The sequence below is a fragment of the Mobula hypostoma genome, chromosome 4 (assembly GCF_963921235.1).
Source record: "Mobula hypostoma chromosome 4, sMobHyp1.1, whole genome shotgun sequence".
Lineage (NCBI taxonomy): Eukaryota > Metazoa > Chordata > Chondrichthyes > Myliobatiformes > Myliobatidae > Mobula > Mobula hypostoma.
The window spans coordinates 11,912,661-11,929,079 of NC_086100.1; the positions used below are offsets into that span (position 1 = coordinate 11,912,661).

The following is a 16,419-nucleotide window of genomic DNA, read 5'->3' on the forward strand; positions in this document are numbered from 1 at the left end:
GGGTAAATACAAGCAGGCTTTTTTTCCACTGAGGTTAGGTGAGACTAGAACTAGAAGTAACAGGTTAAGGGTGAAAGGTGAAATACTTACGGGGAACATGATGGGTTACTTCTTCACTCAGAAGGTGCTGAGACTGTAGAGTGAGCTGCCAGTGGATACGATGGATCCATGTTTGATTTCAACATTTAAGAGAATAGGGGGGTGGTCTTGGGCCCGTTGGACCACTATTTTAGGAACAGCACCTTCTCCTCTGCCCTCGATTTCTTAATGGTCCATGAACCCATGAAAACTACTTCACTATTCCTCTTCTGCATTATTTATTAATGCTTTTCATTGTGACCTATCGTAATTTTGTGTCTTTCATGGTACTGCTGACACAAAACAACAAATTTCATGACATGCCAGTGATAATAAACCTGACTCTAATTTTCACATAAAAAATATGTAGTTATCTGGTATGGCAGAGGAGCAGAGCAGTTTGCACAATGCTATTGCACTTCAGACATTGGAGCTCGGAGATCGATTCTGGTGCGTCTGGAAGAAGTTTCTCCCCATAAACTTGTAGGTTTCCTTTAGGTGCTCCAGTTTCCTCGCACAATCCAAAGACGTTCGGGATAGTAGATTAATTGGTCATCGTAAGTTGCCCAGTAATTAGGTTGGGGTCAAATAGGTGGGTTGCTGGGTGGTGCATCTCATTGGGCTGGAGGAGCCCTGTTCCACGCTGTATCTCTAATCAGGTAAATAAAGTTAAATCACAGCAATTGTAAATATAAACAACAGGAATTCTGCAGATGCTGGAAATTCAAGCAACACACATAAAAGTTGCTGGTGAACGCAGCAGGCCAGGCAGCATCTCTAGGAAGAGGTGCAGTCGACGTTTCAGGCCGAGACCCTTCGTCAGGACTAACTGAAGGAAGAGTGAGTAAGGGATTTGAAAGTTGGAGGGAAAATTGTAAATATAGTTTCATGAGTTCTGCTCTTTATTTTAATTTTTTTCAAAGCTGCTCCATTACCTGAAGGAGGTGAGTTACACAACTAAGTTGGGGGAGACGGTTTCCTTCGATGAGAATGGAGACCCGCTTGCCTCCTACGACATCATCAACTGGCAAGAAGAAGCAGACGGGTCCGTTAAGTACGTTCATGTTGGCAGGTTCGACGCAGCTTCAGATTTGGAACATGACCTGCAGATAAAGGAAGAAAATATCATTTGGAATGGCAAACAAACCTCGGTAAGATGGCCCGTTTATTGATTCAATGTTTGTTGACAGATGTCGATACCAGAGTAAGCAGCATATTTTATAAGACAATAAGACATGGGAGCAGAAATAGGTCATTTAGCCCATCAAGTCTGCTCTGTCATTCTATCATGGCTGATTTACTTTTGCTCCCCTGCCTTCTCCCTGTAATCTTTGACATCCATTCATATTAAGAGCCTCTTAATCAATCTCCACTTTAAACATTGGCAATGACTTGGCCTCCTCAGCCATCTATAGCAACGAATTCCACAGATTCTCCATCCTCTGGCTAAAGAAATTTCTCATATCAGAATAAGACCATAAGACAAAACAAAGGAGCAGAAGTCGGCCATTTGGCCCATCGAGTCTGTTTCGCCATTTTATCATGAGCTGATCCATTCTCCCATTTAGTCCCATTCCCCCGCCTTCTCACCATAACCTTTGATGCGCTGGCTACTCAGGTACCTATCAATCTCTGCCTTAAATACATCCAATGACTTGGCCTCCACTGCTGCCTGTGGCAACGAATTCCATAGATTCACCACCCTCTGACTAAAATATAGAAATAGAAAATAGAAGAGCCATCCTTGTATTCTGAGACTGTGCCCTCTGATCCTAGATTCCCCCACTGTCAGAAACATCTTCTCCACATCCACTCTATCTAGGCCTTTCAATATTTGATAGGTTTCAATGAGAAGTGTCCACTCATTTTTCTAAACATGGCCTGTTTACGCCTGAATACTGTTTCAAAGCAGTGGGGCTGATTTCCATGAGCTAATTTTGCAGGAACTTGTGTTGGAGTCATATCTCCATTAACAAAAAAGGCTTGGCCGAGGATGTACTTCTTGTGACAGTTGGTATAAGTCCACCTTCCCCAAAACATACAGCAATTCTACGCTGCCATTATAGAGAGCATCCTCACATCAGCCATTACTGTTTAGTTTGGTGCAACTTCCTCTCACAATAAACAAAAACTACAGAAAACTGTCCGTCCAGCCAAAAAGCCCATTGGCTGCAGTCTACCATCACTTCAGGACTTGTTTGTATCCAGGACAAAGAAGCGGGCAGGTAAAGTCATTGTGATACCTACACTGGAAACTACCTTTTCTAAAGTTCCCTTCTGTAGGGCTATTAAAACAAAAAAAAAGAAATCGTGCCATCTTATAAGTTTCTTCCCCTAGGCGGTAAATTTAATCTACCACTCTGGTTCACCACACCACCTCTTCTACCTGTTACCTCAGTCACTGCACTGTAAACACTTCAAACACTTGCTGTAATGTGGTTCAATTGAAATACATGCTGGAATGTATGTATTTATGCACATTTTATTCCAAATCTGTCCTTTAACCACTAACTTTATTTTTATATAATACTTTATAATTGTTAAATGTTGCTGTTTATCTGTTACATGTCTTGCCCTGACCAACACTCCACATTTAAATGTGATAGTGAATAAAGTTGATCCTCGATCCTAATAAGTTTCTCAGACTCTCTGAGAACGACAATAAATATGGCAATGTATCCATTTACACAGCAACTACAATGTAACTACAATGTACAAGTGGTTCAAGGAAATTAAAATTTGAAACCGTGGAGCATTGTAGGATGTGACCAAAAGCTTGGTGAAAAATGTCATTGTGAAGTACAGCAAGGAAACAGACCCTTAGGCCCATCAGAATCATGCTGTCCATCGTTCCTACTTCTATTTGAGTAAGCTAGGGCTTTTCTCTTTGGAGAAAGGAGGGTGAGACTCGACTTGATAGAGGTGTATAAGATTATAAGAAGAATAGGTAAAGTGGCACAGTAGCATAGTGGTTAGCGTAATAGTGCGTTAATTGTGAGGCTGTCTGTAATGAGTTTGAATGTTCTCCCCTTGACCATGTTGGTTTCCTTCGGATACTCCAATTTCATCTCACATTCCAAATACATACTGATCAGCAAGTTAATAAGTCACAAAAGCGTTATTGGGTACCGTATGGTATCCCTAAATAGAGTAGACAGCGAGTGTCTTTTCCCTACAGCAGTGTTTCCCAACACTTTTTTAGCCCAATGCCCCCTGACAAAGCAGTTTCATACTTGTCAACTGCCCTGTTAGGCACAATATGCTTTCCTTAATGTAAAAATATGTCTGCCATATGCTAACATGAGAAACATGATTCTGCTTGAAATTTTTATTCGTCTTTAAACCTAACTTTCACAGTACCCGTGCGCTGTGCTGTAGCTTTGATATCAATGTGATCCTTGAGCTTGATGGTTTTTAGCAAGGGTTGAAATATCTGGTCCAAGTTGCGGCAGCCAAGCCTTATGTTGCCACGTGTAACAATGTCCAAGCAATTTCTGTTTTTTTGTGAGAATGTGGTTCACTGCACAGAAGCCTCTTTCAACAAGGTAGGAGGATCAAAATGTAATAAAGTGCAGCTTGGCTCTTCTCCAAAGACCAGGAAACTTTGTATGACGGTCTAGGCACATACCACAAAAGCCAACATTTTTGCTTCTCCATCATTATGAATTTCGATAATTTCTTTTTACAAATTCTCTTTCTGTTCTTCTTTGCAAAGAAATGGATTAATTACCCAGTCAGGAAATTCCAGATTGGTCTAAATTCTGAAAATCCTTCTTCAGTGACTACAGGTATCAGCAGTACTCTTGCAAATTACCGTCTGTGAAAGAGAGTGTCATACTCCTCATGTAGGGAAACTGTGAGAACATTCTTCTCCTGATGTTTGGTTATATATTTCCAATTTTCTAATAAAAGAGAACATTAGACTTTTTGCCTTGATTAAATTGTAATCCTCACCCTGCAGTTCCATATTTAGAATGTTCATTTCATCATACAGATCAGCTAGATATGCCATATCTCCGCATAGAAATTCAATCTTGTTCCCAAGCTTGTGTTGATTTTGAGCAAAAATTCAAAGCAGTGTCAAAAAGATCAAAGAAACATTTTAAGTAGCAGTATTTTGACAGCCAATGCACTTCAGTGTGAAGAAGCTAGTGTTCAAACTCTTCATTGTTACCTTGGCATAACTAATGAAATATTCTGCTATTTAATGGATGAGATTTAATTCTGTCGATAGCAGATATTACAAGAGTCGTGCTTGAAAAATTTTATAAAAGAGAATCCCTTCATACACTTTTCCATAGTTGATAAACCATATATATGCAATTAGAATGCCCTTATCACAAACAAGAGAAAATCTGCAGATGCTGGAAATACCTTGCGTCATCATCTTGCATAGTTGACTCATCAAGTTGTATCCCAAATTCTGTGTATTGTAGTTCTGTGCATAGTTGATACCCAGTGTCTTCAGTCATTTCATCAATACGACCAGCTACAGAGTTATTACTCAGAGGAATTGATTTTAGAATACTGGTATCCATTTTTAGAACAGTGTTGAGCACTTCTAACCTTAGGCATTAGTAATCTTTCACCAATTGTATGAGATTTTCCACACTTAGCTATCATTTTGGAAATGTTATAAGATTACTTATAACTTATTACTTATAACAATGACCATCAAGGTCATTTTTAGCTTTCTTGGCAAATGACTCGAGTGTGTACAATTTTCAAATGCTTCTTTTATCTTCTGGAACTGAGTAATACCACAAGTAACTTTTGCAGGGTGTCCTTTATAAAGAGTTCTTGCAATCTTGATGCTTCATTAGGCAATACAGCATTACAAATAGGACACATGGGACATTACTGATTTGGAGGGAATGTTATACTCCAGGTAAATAACATTGTGCTTTCAGTAGTTTATATTTCGTAGCATGATTAGAATTCAAGGTTTCACCATTTTGAAATTCATAAAGATTTTTCTTCATATATTTATCCATCTTTAAGTGGGCTAAATTAAAATGAAAAATTAAAACAAACTGGGAATGCATATCAGATGTTGACAACAACAGCAAGTTGACACAGTTGGCCAGGTCTCATGCCTCAACTTAGGGTGCCACTTAACACTTCCCCCCTCCCCTCCCAAAAATCATGAACACCCCCCGGCGACTTCTATTTCCACTAAAGCCCCCTGAGGACACATAACTGCCCCTGTTGTGAATCACTGTCCTAGAGCAACAATGGCCAACACCATATGGCATCCTTTCAAGGTGAGTGGAGAAAGGCTTAGGAGGGATGTTTACCTGGACAGTAGTGGGTGCCTGACCTTCACTGCAGGGGGTGGTGATTGAGTCTGATATATTAAAGGACTCTTACATAGGTACATGAATGAAAGTAAACTTGGAAGGCAATGTGAGAGTGAGGGGTTAGATTGGTAATGGAATAGCTTAAAAGGTCAGTAGAGCATTGTTGGCTGAAATGCCTTGTTGGGCTGTACTGTTGTATGTTCCACACAGCCTATCCTAGTTCGTTTTATTCTCCCCACACTTCCACCAACTCCCCTGCCTCCCAGATCCTACCTCTCACCTACAAATTACGGACTGCTTGCAATGGTCAACTGGCCTGCCATCCTGCACATTTAGGATGTGGGAGGAAACTGGAGAACCCAGGGGAAACACACGGGGTCTAAGGGGGAATGCGCAAACCCCACCCTGACAGCCCAGCTTCCGACAAACTCTTGCTGCAGTCTTATCTCAGTCCACTGGGATCACTTGCAAAGTTCACAGTCCATCACTGCCAAAACCCTCCCGACTATTGAGCACATTTACAGGAAGCGTTGCCACAAAAAACAGCATTCCTTATCAGGCCTGTATTGTGCTGTACTCTTCTATGTTCTATGCTCTCTAGTTTTAGACTCCCATACTGTTGAACAGTGTCCATAATCAAAGTCCATCCAGGCTATGCTTTCTTCTCACTGCCATCATTGGGTAGGAGGTAAAGAGCCGTAAGTCCCACACCACCAGCTCTGTGTTATTACCCTATAACCATCAGGCTCCTGAATCAGCATGAATAACTTCACTCAGCGCAGTGCTGAACTGACTTCATAGCCTGTATACTCATTGTCAAGGGCTCTGCAGTTTAGTATTACATATTTCTTTATTAGCATAACTTGTCCTCGTTTGCATATTGTTTGTTCGTCAGGTTTGCTTATGTATAGTTTTTCATAAATTCTATTGTTCTTTCTTAATTTTCCTGTAAGTCCGTGCAAGAAAGTGAATATCAAGGTGGTATATAGTGACTATACTGTACGTGCTTTCATTAGAACTTTATTTTGAGCTTTGAACAAAGTGAAAGGTTAGGTTAAAAGAAAACAAGGAAGCATAGGTGGCGGGGAAGGAATTTCTGTCTTGGACTTGAGAGGTTAAAGCGTTCACTGTCAGCAACAGTGCGATTAAAATAAGGGATGAAGAAGAGCGCAGAGCTGAAGGAGAGATTGTGAAGGATATCAAGGCTGGAGGAGGTTCCTGATGGGAGGGGCCTTAGTGGGATTTGTCTTTGGCTTATTATTGGCAGAGGTATTGAGAAATAGTCAAAAAGCTTTTGCTTACATACCATCCAGAAGCATTTGTTTCAAGAGAACCAGTGTATAAAAGCAAGGATGTGAAGCTGAGGCTTTATAAGGCATTGGTCAGACTGCACTTGGAGTATCGTGAACAGGTTTGGGCCTTTAGCTAAGAAAGGATCTGCTGGTATAGGAGACGGACAAGAGGAGGTTCATGTGAATGATCCTGGGAATGAAAAGGTTTATGTATGAGGAGCACTTGATGGCTCTAGGCCTGTAATTGCTGGAGTTTAAAAGAATGAGGAGGGAATCTCATTGAAACCTATCAACTGAGTGGTGAATCTGTGGAATTCATTGCCACTGACAGAGAGTGTGTGTGTGTGTGTGTGTGTGTGTGTGTATGTGTGTGTATTTCCTATTAAAAGTATTCACCCCCTTGAAAGTTTATTATCTTACAACATTGAATCACAGTGGATTTATTTTGGCTTTGTTGACATTGGTCAACAGAAAAAAAAACTCTCTGGTGTCAAAGTGAAAACAGATCTCTCCAAAGTGATCTATATTAATCACAAATATTAAAACATAAAGTAATTAGTATTCACCATCCCCTTTTAATATGACACACCAAGTCATCACTGTTGCAGCCAACTGGTTTTGAAAATCACATAATTAGTTAAATGGAGATATGTTTTTGGAGACCTGTGTGCAGTGAAGGTGTTTCAATTGATTGTAGTAAAATACACCTATATCTGGAAGGTCCAACTGCTGGTGAGTCAGTATCATAGCAAAAACTACACCATGAAGACAAAAGAACACACCAGGCAACTCCACAAAAAGGTTATTGAAAATCACAAGTCAGGAAAAGGATACAAGAAAATTTACAAGTCACTGAATATCCCTTGGAGTACAGTTAAGTCCATCAACAAGGAATGGAAAGAATATGGCACAGTTGTAAGTTTGCCTACAACAGGCCATCCTCAAAAACTGAGTGACCATGCAAGAAGGGGACTAGTGAGGGAGGCCACCAAGAGACCTATGACAACTTTGGAGGAGTTACAAGCTTTAGTGGCTGAGATGGGAGAGGTGGTGCATACAACAACTGTTGCCCGGCTGCTTCACTAGTCGCAGTTTTATGGGAGAGTGGCAAACAGTATTTTTCTGTCGATCTGTGTCGAAAAAGTCAAGTTAAATCCACTGTGATTCAATGTTATAAAACAATAAGACATGAAAACTTCCAAGGGGGATGACACTGTATATCTTGGTGTAATTTATATTTTTGTATCCACTGCAATGTTCTGCTACCGCAAAACAGTAAGTTTCGCAACATTTTCCAGTGATATTAAACCTGATTCTGATTCTGATGGTGCCAAGAAGGACAACACTGACAAGGGTCATTCACCCATCACCATCTGGTTCTCAATCAGCACAAGGGTTTTAAGGTACTTAATCCAAGTGGAACATGGTGTGAGGAGACATCTATGCAAACAGACGCAAGGTGTGAGCTCAGAATGGGTGGACCAGTGACTCTGTAGTTCGTAACAGATGACAAAGCTTTGAGTGGAGAAACCTGACCCTTGCTGGGATGAACCATGAGGATCAAGGACAGTTTCAATGCCAGTTGATGTCAATTGATCAATTTGTGAACTCTGAACTTTCAATCTACCTTTCTGTGAACTATGTACTTTGATTATTTACCTGCATCACAATTTACAGTATCTGTAACTAGTACACAACTTGCTGCAATGTTTTACTCTTTTAAGACCTTGATGTACTTATGTATGGCATGATCTCTCTGGATGCAATGCAAACAAAAGCTTTTGACTGTATAAAACATAAAATGAAGAGATTCTGCAGAAGCTGCAAATTCACAGTAAGATGCTTGTGACACGTTGAGTTCCTCTAGCATTTTGTGTGTACTGACTGTATAAGACATAGCAGCAGAATTAGTTCATTTGGCCCACTGAGTTTGCTTTGCCTCTGTATCATAGTTGATTTAAGACCAGAAGACATACGAGCTGAATTAGTCCATTCAGCCCATCGAGTCCACTGCACCATTCCGTCATGGCTGATTTATTACCCGCTCAACCAGCTTCTCCTGCCTTTTCCACATAACTCTTGACACACTTTCTAATCAAGAACCTATCAACCTCTGCTTAAGTACCCCAGTGAGTTGGCCTCCACAGCCATCGTGCGAACGAATTCCACAGAGTCACCAACTTGTCTAAAGAAATTTGTCCTCATCTCTGTTCTAAAGGAACTTCCTTCTATTCCGAGGCCGTGCACTCTAGTCCTAGACTCCCCCACTACAGGAAACATCCTCTCCATAGCCACTCTATCTAGGCCATTCAATATTCAATAGAAAGTCCCATCTACCCACACCTTTTCCGGTGCCATCCATACCCTTTATGTCCAGGTTGCTATCCAAACTTCTCTTCAATGTTGAAATTGAACCCACATTCACCATTTCCACTGGCAGTTTGTTCCATACTCTTGCCACCCTCCGAGTGAGGAAATTTTCCCTCATATTACCTTTAAACTTTTCATCTTTCACCCTTAACTCATGACCTGTGGTTCTAGTCTCACCCTACCTCAGTGGAAAATGCCTGCTTGTATTTAATCTATCTATACCCCTCATAATTTTACATGTCTCTATTAAATTGCCTCTCATTCTCCTTTCCTGTAGATAGGTGACTAGAACTGTACACGGTACTGTAGATTAGGCCTCACCAATGTCTTACACAACCTCCACTTTATTGTATTCATTATTTCAATGTACACAGTGTTCACTGTGAGCTTCACACGAACAAGGTAGTTCATTGCACCTTGGTGTAACTGACAATAAACTAATCTGGCTGGATTTATTCCCAAACTGCTGACAGTCAACTATAGTGAAGTAACCTCTATGTTTGTGCTTCAGGTCCCTCAGTCAGTGTGCACAGAGAGCTGTCCTCCAGGTACTCGGAAAGCAGTTCTGAAAGGACAGCCAGTTTGTTGCTCAAAGTGCTTGCTGTGCCCAGATGGAGAGATCAGTAACACCACAGGTAGATCATTTACCTTCATGAAAACCCATAGTTGGATTATATTGTCAACTCAGCGATGGCATACAGCAGATCTGTGGCTGGTTTATTATCCCTCTCAACACTATTCACCTACCTTCTCCCCATGACCTTTGACACTTTGATATCCTGATCAAGAACCTATCAATCTCTGCTTTAAATATACCCCATGACTAAATAAATTCCTCCTCATCTCTGTTCGAAAAGGACGTTCTTCTAATCTGAGGCTGTTCCCTTTAGTCCTAGACTCCTCCGCTATAGGAAACGTCCTCTCCATGTCTACTCTGTCGAGGCCTTTCAATATTCAATGGATTTCATTGACATTTCACACCCGCCCCCCCCCCGCCACCATTCTTCTAAACTCCAGATCATTCATTAACTCCAATAACTCAACCATTCACTCATGCAGGTACGGTCACTGTTACCAATGTGCAGAGCATAAACAACAACAGAATTGTATAATTAAAGGTTTTTTACTAACTCATGGTAGTGACGGTACACACTGGAAAACTTACAGTGCGGAATGTGATGAACCAGGCCCACCAAGATGAAATGCATGCGCCCTTGAAAACCTACTTGTAATGAGAGAGCTCGGTGTGTAGAGGGCCCAATAAATTCATTGCACTATTAACTGGCTGCATGTACACTTGCTGCCTTCTCACAATCGACCTGATATGACTCAGTAACTTTAATTACAGCGTAGCTAAGATCACGTCACCAATAAACATTCTTAAGAAGGCTGCATGCACATTATCACTATTATAAATATATTATAATTGAACATAGAACACAGAAAAGCACAGCACAAGTACGTGCCCTTTAGCTCACAATATTTTCCCAAAGTAATTACGCTGATTAAAATAATTCTTCCGCCGGACCATGATCCATATCCTTCCATAATTTGCATATTTATGCATAACTCAAAGCGTCTTTAACATCTGCTATCGTATCTGCCTCCACCACCTCCCCATTGCAGGCACTCACCTCTCTCTGAGTAGAAAAAGCTTGCCCCACACATCCTTTTTAAACTTTCCCGTCTCACCTTAAAGTAATTTATGTACTCATTAAACCTATCACCCCTACTGGTGGATAGGCCACTGCCAGAAGCTCGCCAGAATCCTCCTCCTGGGCCAGTCGTTCAAGTTGTCCCCATTGACGGTCTTTCCTCTGCCAGGGATGAGGTCTTCGGAGCTTCTGTTGGTGTTTCTTTAGCTCAGGGTTTTTATAGGATGGGGTTACTTGCTGCATGCCTAACCATTCTTTCACAGCCGGGCTTGGGACATTGCGTTGTTACCTTAAAGATTACCATTAATATTTGCTATTTCCCTCTTGTCAAAAGGTTTCTGGCTGTCCACTCTGTCTAATTTCTTATAATATTATGAACCTGTATCAAGTCACCTCTCATCCTCCATTGCTCCAAAGAGAAAACTCTTATTTCACTGCACCTTTCATCATAAGACATGCCCTCTAGTCCAGGTAGAATCCTGGTAAATCTCCTCTGTACCCTCTCTAATGGTTCCACAACCTTAATGAGGCAGCCAGCACTGAATACAATACTCCAGCTGTGATCTAACCATAGTTTTTTTAGACTTACAGCACATTTCGGAGTTTGATTCCCACCACTGTCTGCAAGGAGTTTGTATGTTTTCCCCGTTATCACGCCGATTTTCCCTGGATGTTCTGCTTTCTCCCACATTTCAAAGACGTACAGGTTAGGGTTAGTGAGTTGTAGGCATGCTATGTTGTTGCCGGAAGTGTGGCACAATCTCCCCCAGCACATCGTAAACAATGACACAAATGACACATTTCACTGTATGTTTCAATATAAATGTGACAAATAAAGCTTATCTTTTAATTTTACATAGTTCCAGGAAAGTGGTGTGACATATGGGTTGAGTAGCGAGGAAAGCTGGCCTTTACGTGACAGGGCAATGAGCATAGGACGTTATGTTGCAGTTGTACAAGATGTTGGTGAGGCCGCGCTTGGAGTATTGTGCGCAGTTTCGGTCACGCAGTCATTAGAAGGACATCATTAAACTGGAAAAAGTGCAGGGAAGATTTATGAGGATGCTGCCAGAACTTGAGGGTCTGCATTTCCAGGGGAGATTGGACAGGCTATGGCTTTATTCCTTGAAGGGTACGAGACTGAGGAGACATAGAGGTGGATAAAATCATCATGGGGTGAAGGCACACAATGTCTTCCCCATTGAAAGGGAACCAGAAAACTAGAGGGCATAGGGTTAAGGTGAGAAGGGAAAGATTTAAAACTGACCTGGGGGCAATGCTTCCAAAGAGGGCACTGTGTGTTTAGGGAACTGGCTGTCAGAGGAAGGTCGTTGAGGCAAATGCAATTAAAACATTTAAAAGATATTAGGAAAAGTACACAGATAGGCAAGGATTAGACAGGTGTGGCCACACACAGGCAAATGGGACTAGCTCATTCAGTATGGATGAGTTGGGCGGGAAGGCCTGTTTGTGTACTGTATGCATATAAATTTTGATGGTTTGGAACTCTATAGACATCTTCATTTATTTTTAAGAATAAGATAACCTTTATTTGTCACATGTGGATAGGAATATTAAAAAATACAGAAAAATGACCAATGAGTCTGGGTTTGTGCTGGGGATAGGCTGCCCACAATTTACTAGCTCTAACCCATATGTCTCTTTTGAATGTGGGAGGAAACTGGGTTATCCGCAGGAAGCCCACGAGGCCATGGGGAGAACATATAGACTCCTGATTGGCAGGACTGGAATTGAACCTCAGCAGGTACCTAATAAAGTGGTCTCTGGGTGTATGTTATAAAATATCCAAGTTATTTTTGTTTATTTTCCTGCTGTCCTCAGATTCGATCAACTGTATTCCATGCGCACCAGAAGATTGGCCCAACCCAATGAGGAATGAGTGCATCCCAAAACATCTGGAGTTCCTGTCATTTGATGGTACCATGGGGATCAGCTTGACAACTGTGTCCCTGTTGGGAGAGGCCAGCACGTTGGGCATGGTGGGAGTGATCTGGTACTACAGGAAAACCCCCATCGTCCGAGCCAACAACTCTGAGCTCAGCTTCTTGCTCCTCTTCTCGCTGGCTCTGTGTTTCCTCTGCTCGTTGACCTATATCGGGCAGCCCTCAGTCTGGTCTTGCACACTCAGGCACACGTTGTTCGGCATCAGCTTCGTTCTCTGCATCTCCTGCGTACTGGCCAAGACCCTGGTAGTGCTGATAGCATTTAAGGCAACTCTCCCTGGCAGCAACGTGATGAAATGGTTCGGGACCCTGCAGCAAATTCTGGGGGTCTTGCTCTGTACAGCAGTCCAGCTGGTGACCTGCCTGGTGTGGCTGCTCTTCGCCGCCCCATTCCCAGTGAAGCAGACCAAGTACTATAAGGAGAAGATTATCTTTGAGTGTGATTTAGGCTCGGTGGCTGCCTTCTGCTGTGTTCTGGGTTACATTGGCTTTCTGTCATGCCTCAGCTTTGTCCTTGCATTCTTGGCTCGGAAACTCCCCGATAATTTCAACGAAGCCAAGTTCATCACCTTCAGCATGCTGATCTTCTGTGCAGTGTGGCTGGCCTTCATACCGCCCTATACCAGCTCTCCCGGGAAGTACGCTGTAGCCGTCGAGATATTTGCCATTTTGGCCTCAAGCTTTGGCCTGCTCATCTGCATATTTGTTCCCAAATGTTACATCATCCTGCTAAAACCAGAGCAGAACACCAAGAAATATCTCATGGGAAAAACAGGCCAACCAAAGGCTTAATGTGTACCATCCCAACGATAAACATCTGCATACTTGGAACATACAGTGGAACGGAGAACATGGAACACTACAGCATAGGAGCGGGCACTTCAGCCCACACTGTTGTCCTGAATCAATAAAATTAGTAATCAAATGTGGCACAGTCTCGACCGTTAATTCCCCATTTTCTCCTAATTCCCTTTGATTGTGCCACAGTTCCAACCATTAATTGCCCATTTTTTCCTAATTCCCTTTGGTGACGACACACCTGGTTTTCATCAAGACCTGCAGCATAAGAACCCCAGCTTTGCACCCACTAGTTGCCAGATCGTTGGTTTTGCCAGTGTGGTAATTAACACTTCCCAGCCACTTAGGATTCTGTGTCCTATGGTTTGCTTCAGTACCGAGATTTATCTGCGAAACGCAGTCTCTCCATGTCAAGGTCAGTTTTCTAAGTTCTACTCCAGTTCCAAGGTTTACCTGTGAAACCCAGTCTCTCCGTGTCAAGATAAATTCTTTCTGTTTCCTGCCTTCCTGCTCTCCCTCCTGTTTGCCATTCAATTCTCATGCCTGTGTCTGCATCCTAACTAAATCTCCATGCCTGTGTCCTGCGCTTGGGTTTGCCTCATTCGTTGCAACAAAATGGCCAACTACGCTAACCTCTTCTACCTACACAATGTCAATATCCTTCCATTTTCCTCACATTCAGGTGCCTATCTAAATGTCTACATATAAGCTCCAAGGAAAAGTGCAATTGTCCATCCAGTTGCTAAATTGAGCCTCAGGACCCACACCACCAGGTTCAGGAGCATAAGACGTAATAGCAGAATTAAGGCATTCTTCCCAATGAATTTGCTCCACTATTGCTTAATTATTTTTCCTCTCAATCCCATTCTCCTGCTTTACCCCGTACCATTTGATCAATGAATTCCACAGAGTCATCAGCCTCTAGCTAAAGAAACTCCTCATCTCTGTCATAAAGAGATGACGTTCTATTCAGAGGCTGTGCCCTCCGGTCCTAGACTTTCGCAATATTGGAAACATCCTCCTATGTCCGCTCTATCTAGGTCTTTGAATATTTGTTAGGTTTCAATAAGATACCACCCCCCCCCATTCTTCTAAAGGAGTCGAGTCCCAAAACCAACAAACACCGCTCATACATTGACCGTCTAATTCGTGGGATCATTCTCTTAAACTTCCTTAGTACCCTTTCCAATTCTAGGACAACTTTCCTTGGTTATTAGTGCCAAAACAGTTCATGATACTTTAAATAGTGACTGGTCCCTTTACAAGTCTCAGCATTACATCCTTGCTTTCATATTCTAGTGCTCTCAAAATGAATACTAACATTGCATTTTCCTTCTTTAGTATTGACTCAACCTGCCAGTTAATCTTTAGGGAATCCTTTACTAGGACTCCCAAGTCCCTTTGCACTTCAATTTCTGAATTCGCTCCCGATTTAGAAAATAGTCTGATTAAGGTTGTTGGCCCAAATCATCGGATATTTATTTCCATCCATAGATGCTGCTTGACCTGCTGATCTCTTTCAGCACATTGTGTGTATCGCTTCAGATTTCCTGCATCTGCAGTGTCTAGAAAATAGTCAATGCCTTTTTTATGTGAAGGAGCTTTGATTTGTGAACTGTACCATATATTAAACTTAAATTGCTGTCCTGTCTACCAGACAATTGTCTTCTAAATAAAGGTATTGTGGCCAGCATTTGGTCCATAATGACAGACGAGGAAGCTCTTTAACTCAACAACCATTTTTTTTATTTCAAAATATACTTTATTCAAAAATAAATATATACAATAAACCATTCAATAACTTTTCATCCTTTACATACGTTTGCATTATACACAGTACATATCCGTATTTATAGCCACCCACGTGGCACTCCAGTAGTTCAGCTTACCATATCATTTCATTGTTGAGGGGTATACTCCCCGCCCTCCGACCCCTCCCACTCCCACGGGTGGAGAAACCTATACTGTGGTCCTTCCCCACCGGGCCCTTGCGGTGGCTGCACCAAGTTTAAGTGCGTCCCTCAGCACGTACTCCTGCAGTCGAGAATGTGCCAGTCGGCAGCATTCTCCCACGGACATCTCCATGTGCTGGTAGATCATCAAGTTTCGGGCCGACCAAAGAGCATCTTTCACCGAGTTGATGATCTGCCAGCAGCACCGGACGTTGGTCTCCGTGTGTGTCCCCGGGAACAGCCCGTAGATCAGAGAGTCCTCTGTTACGCAGCTGCTGGGGATAAACCGTGACACTAGCCCGTCCATCCTCCTCTACACCCTCTTTGCGAACTGGCAGTGTGCAAAGAGGTGGAACTCAACAACACCCATTTTCAAAACAGACCGGGCACCCTGACCCGGAGAGTGCACCCAGGCAGTCTCACACTGACGGGGGAGGTGATCATCACACACCCCAGTTACAGTTAGGGTGACCCAGAAATACACAAGCAAATAACTATATAACCCAAGCTAAAATCTAACAATGAACAAACTGGAACTTCCCACCGTAATCCCACAAAAGCATTTCAACACAAGAACAACAAACAGTACTGCTCATTAGAAATGCAGGGGCGGGGTGTCGACCATGCCCCCACCCATAATGTGACAGTATGGATAAGTGTTTATGTTCACAAAAAGCCGGTAAAAATGCTGTAAGAGCCAGAAAGTGTAGATTTGGTGGTCTATTGCGCCACCAAAAGGGTAGTTTGTTAACTGCAAGTAACCAAGTAGATCGCGGACAGACCCAAACCTCCTGAAATACTTACCAGCACGGGCAGCTTCTGCTGAGAGTGAAACATTTTGACTATGACTGAACTGAGATGTGCTTGAGACTTAAGACAAGATATTGAGTTGAAGAGACCATGTGCATATGTGTGGCTGGTAATACCTGTATCATTGTGAGCAGTTCTGGGCCCCTTACCTAAGAAAGGATGTGCTGGCAATAGAGAAGATCCAGAGGAGGTTCACGAGA

The 16,419-nt window shown here is 42.3% G+C and overlaps 1 protein-coding gene across 1 annotated transcript in view; it reads left to right on the top strand.

The window, feature by feature from the left end:
* Positions 1–13,451, top strand: part of LOC134345067 (extracellular calcium-sensing receptor-like) — a 29,888-nt gene extending 16,437 nt beyond the window's left edge. The window contains exons 4-6 of the mRNA XM_063045200.1: positions 1,002–1,229; positions 9,552–9,675; positions 12,538–13,451. Of these exons, the coding sequence (XP_062901270.1) occupies positions 1,002–1,229; positions 9,552–9,675; positions 12,538–13,451 (1,266 nt within the window). The remainder of the gene's footprint in view (positions 1–1,001; positions 1,230–9,551; positions 9,676–12,537) is intronic.
* The last annotated feature ends 2,968 nt before the right edge of the window (positions 13,452–16,419 follow it).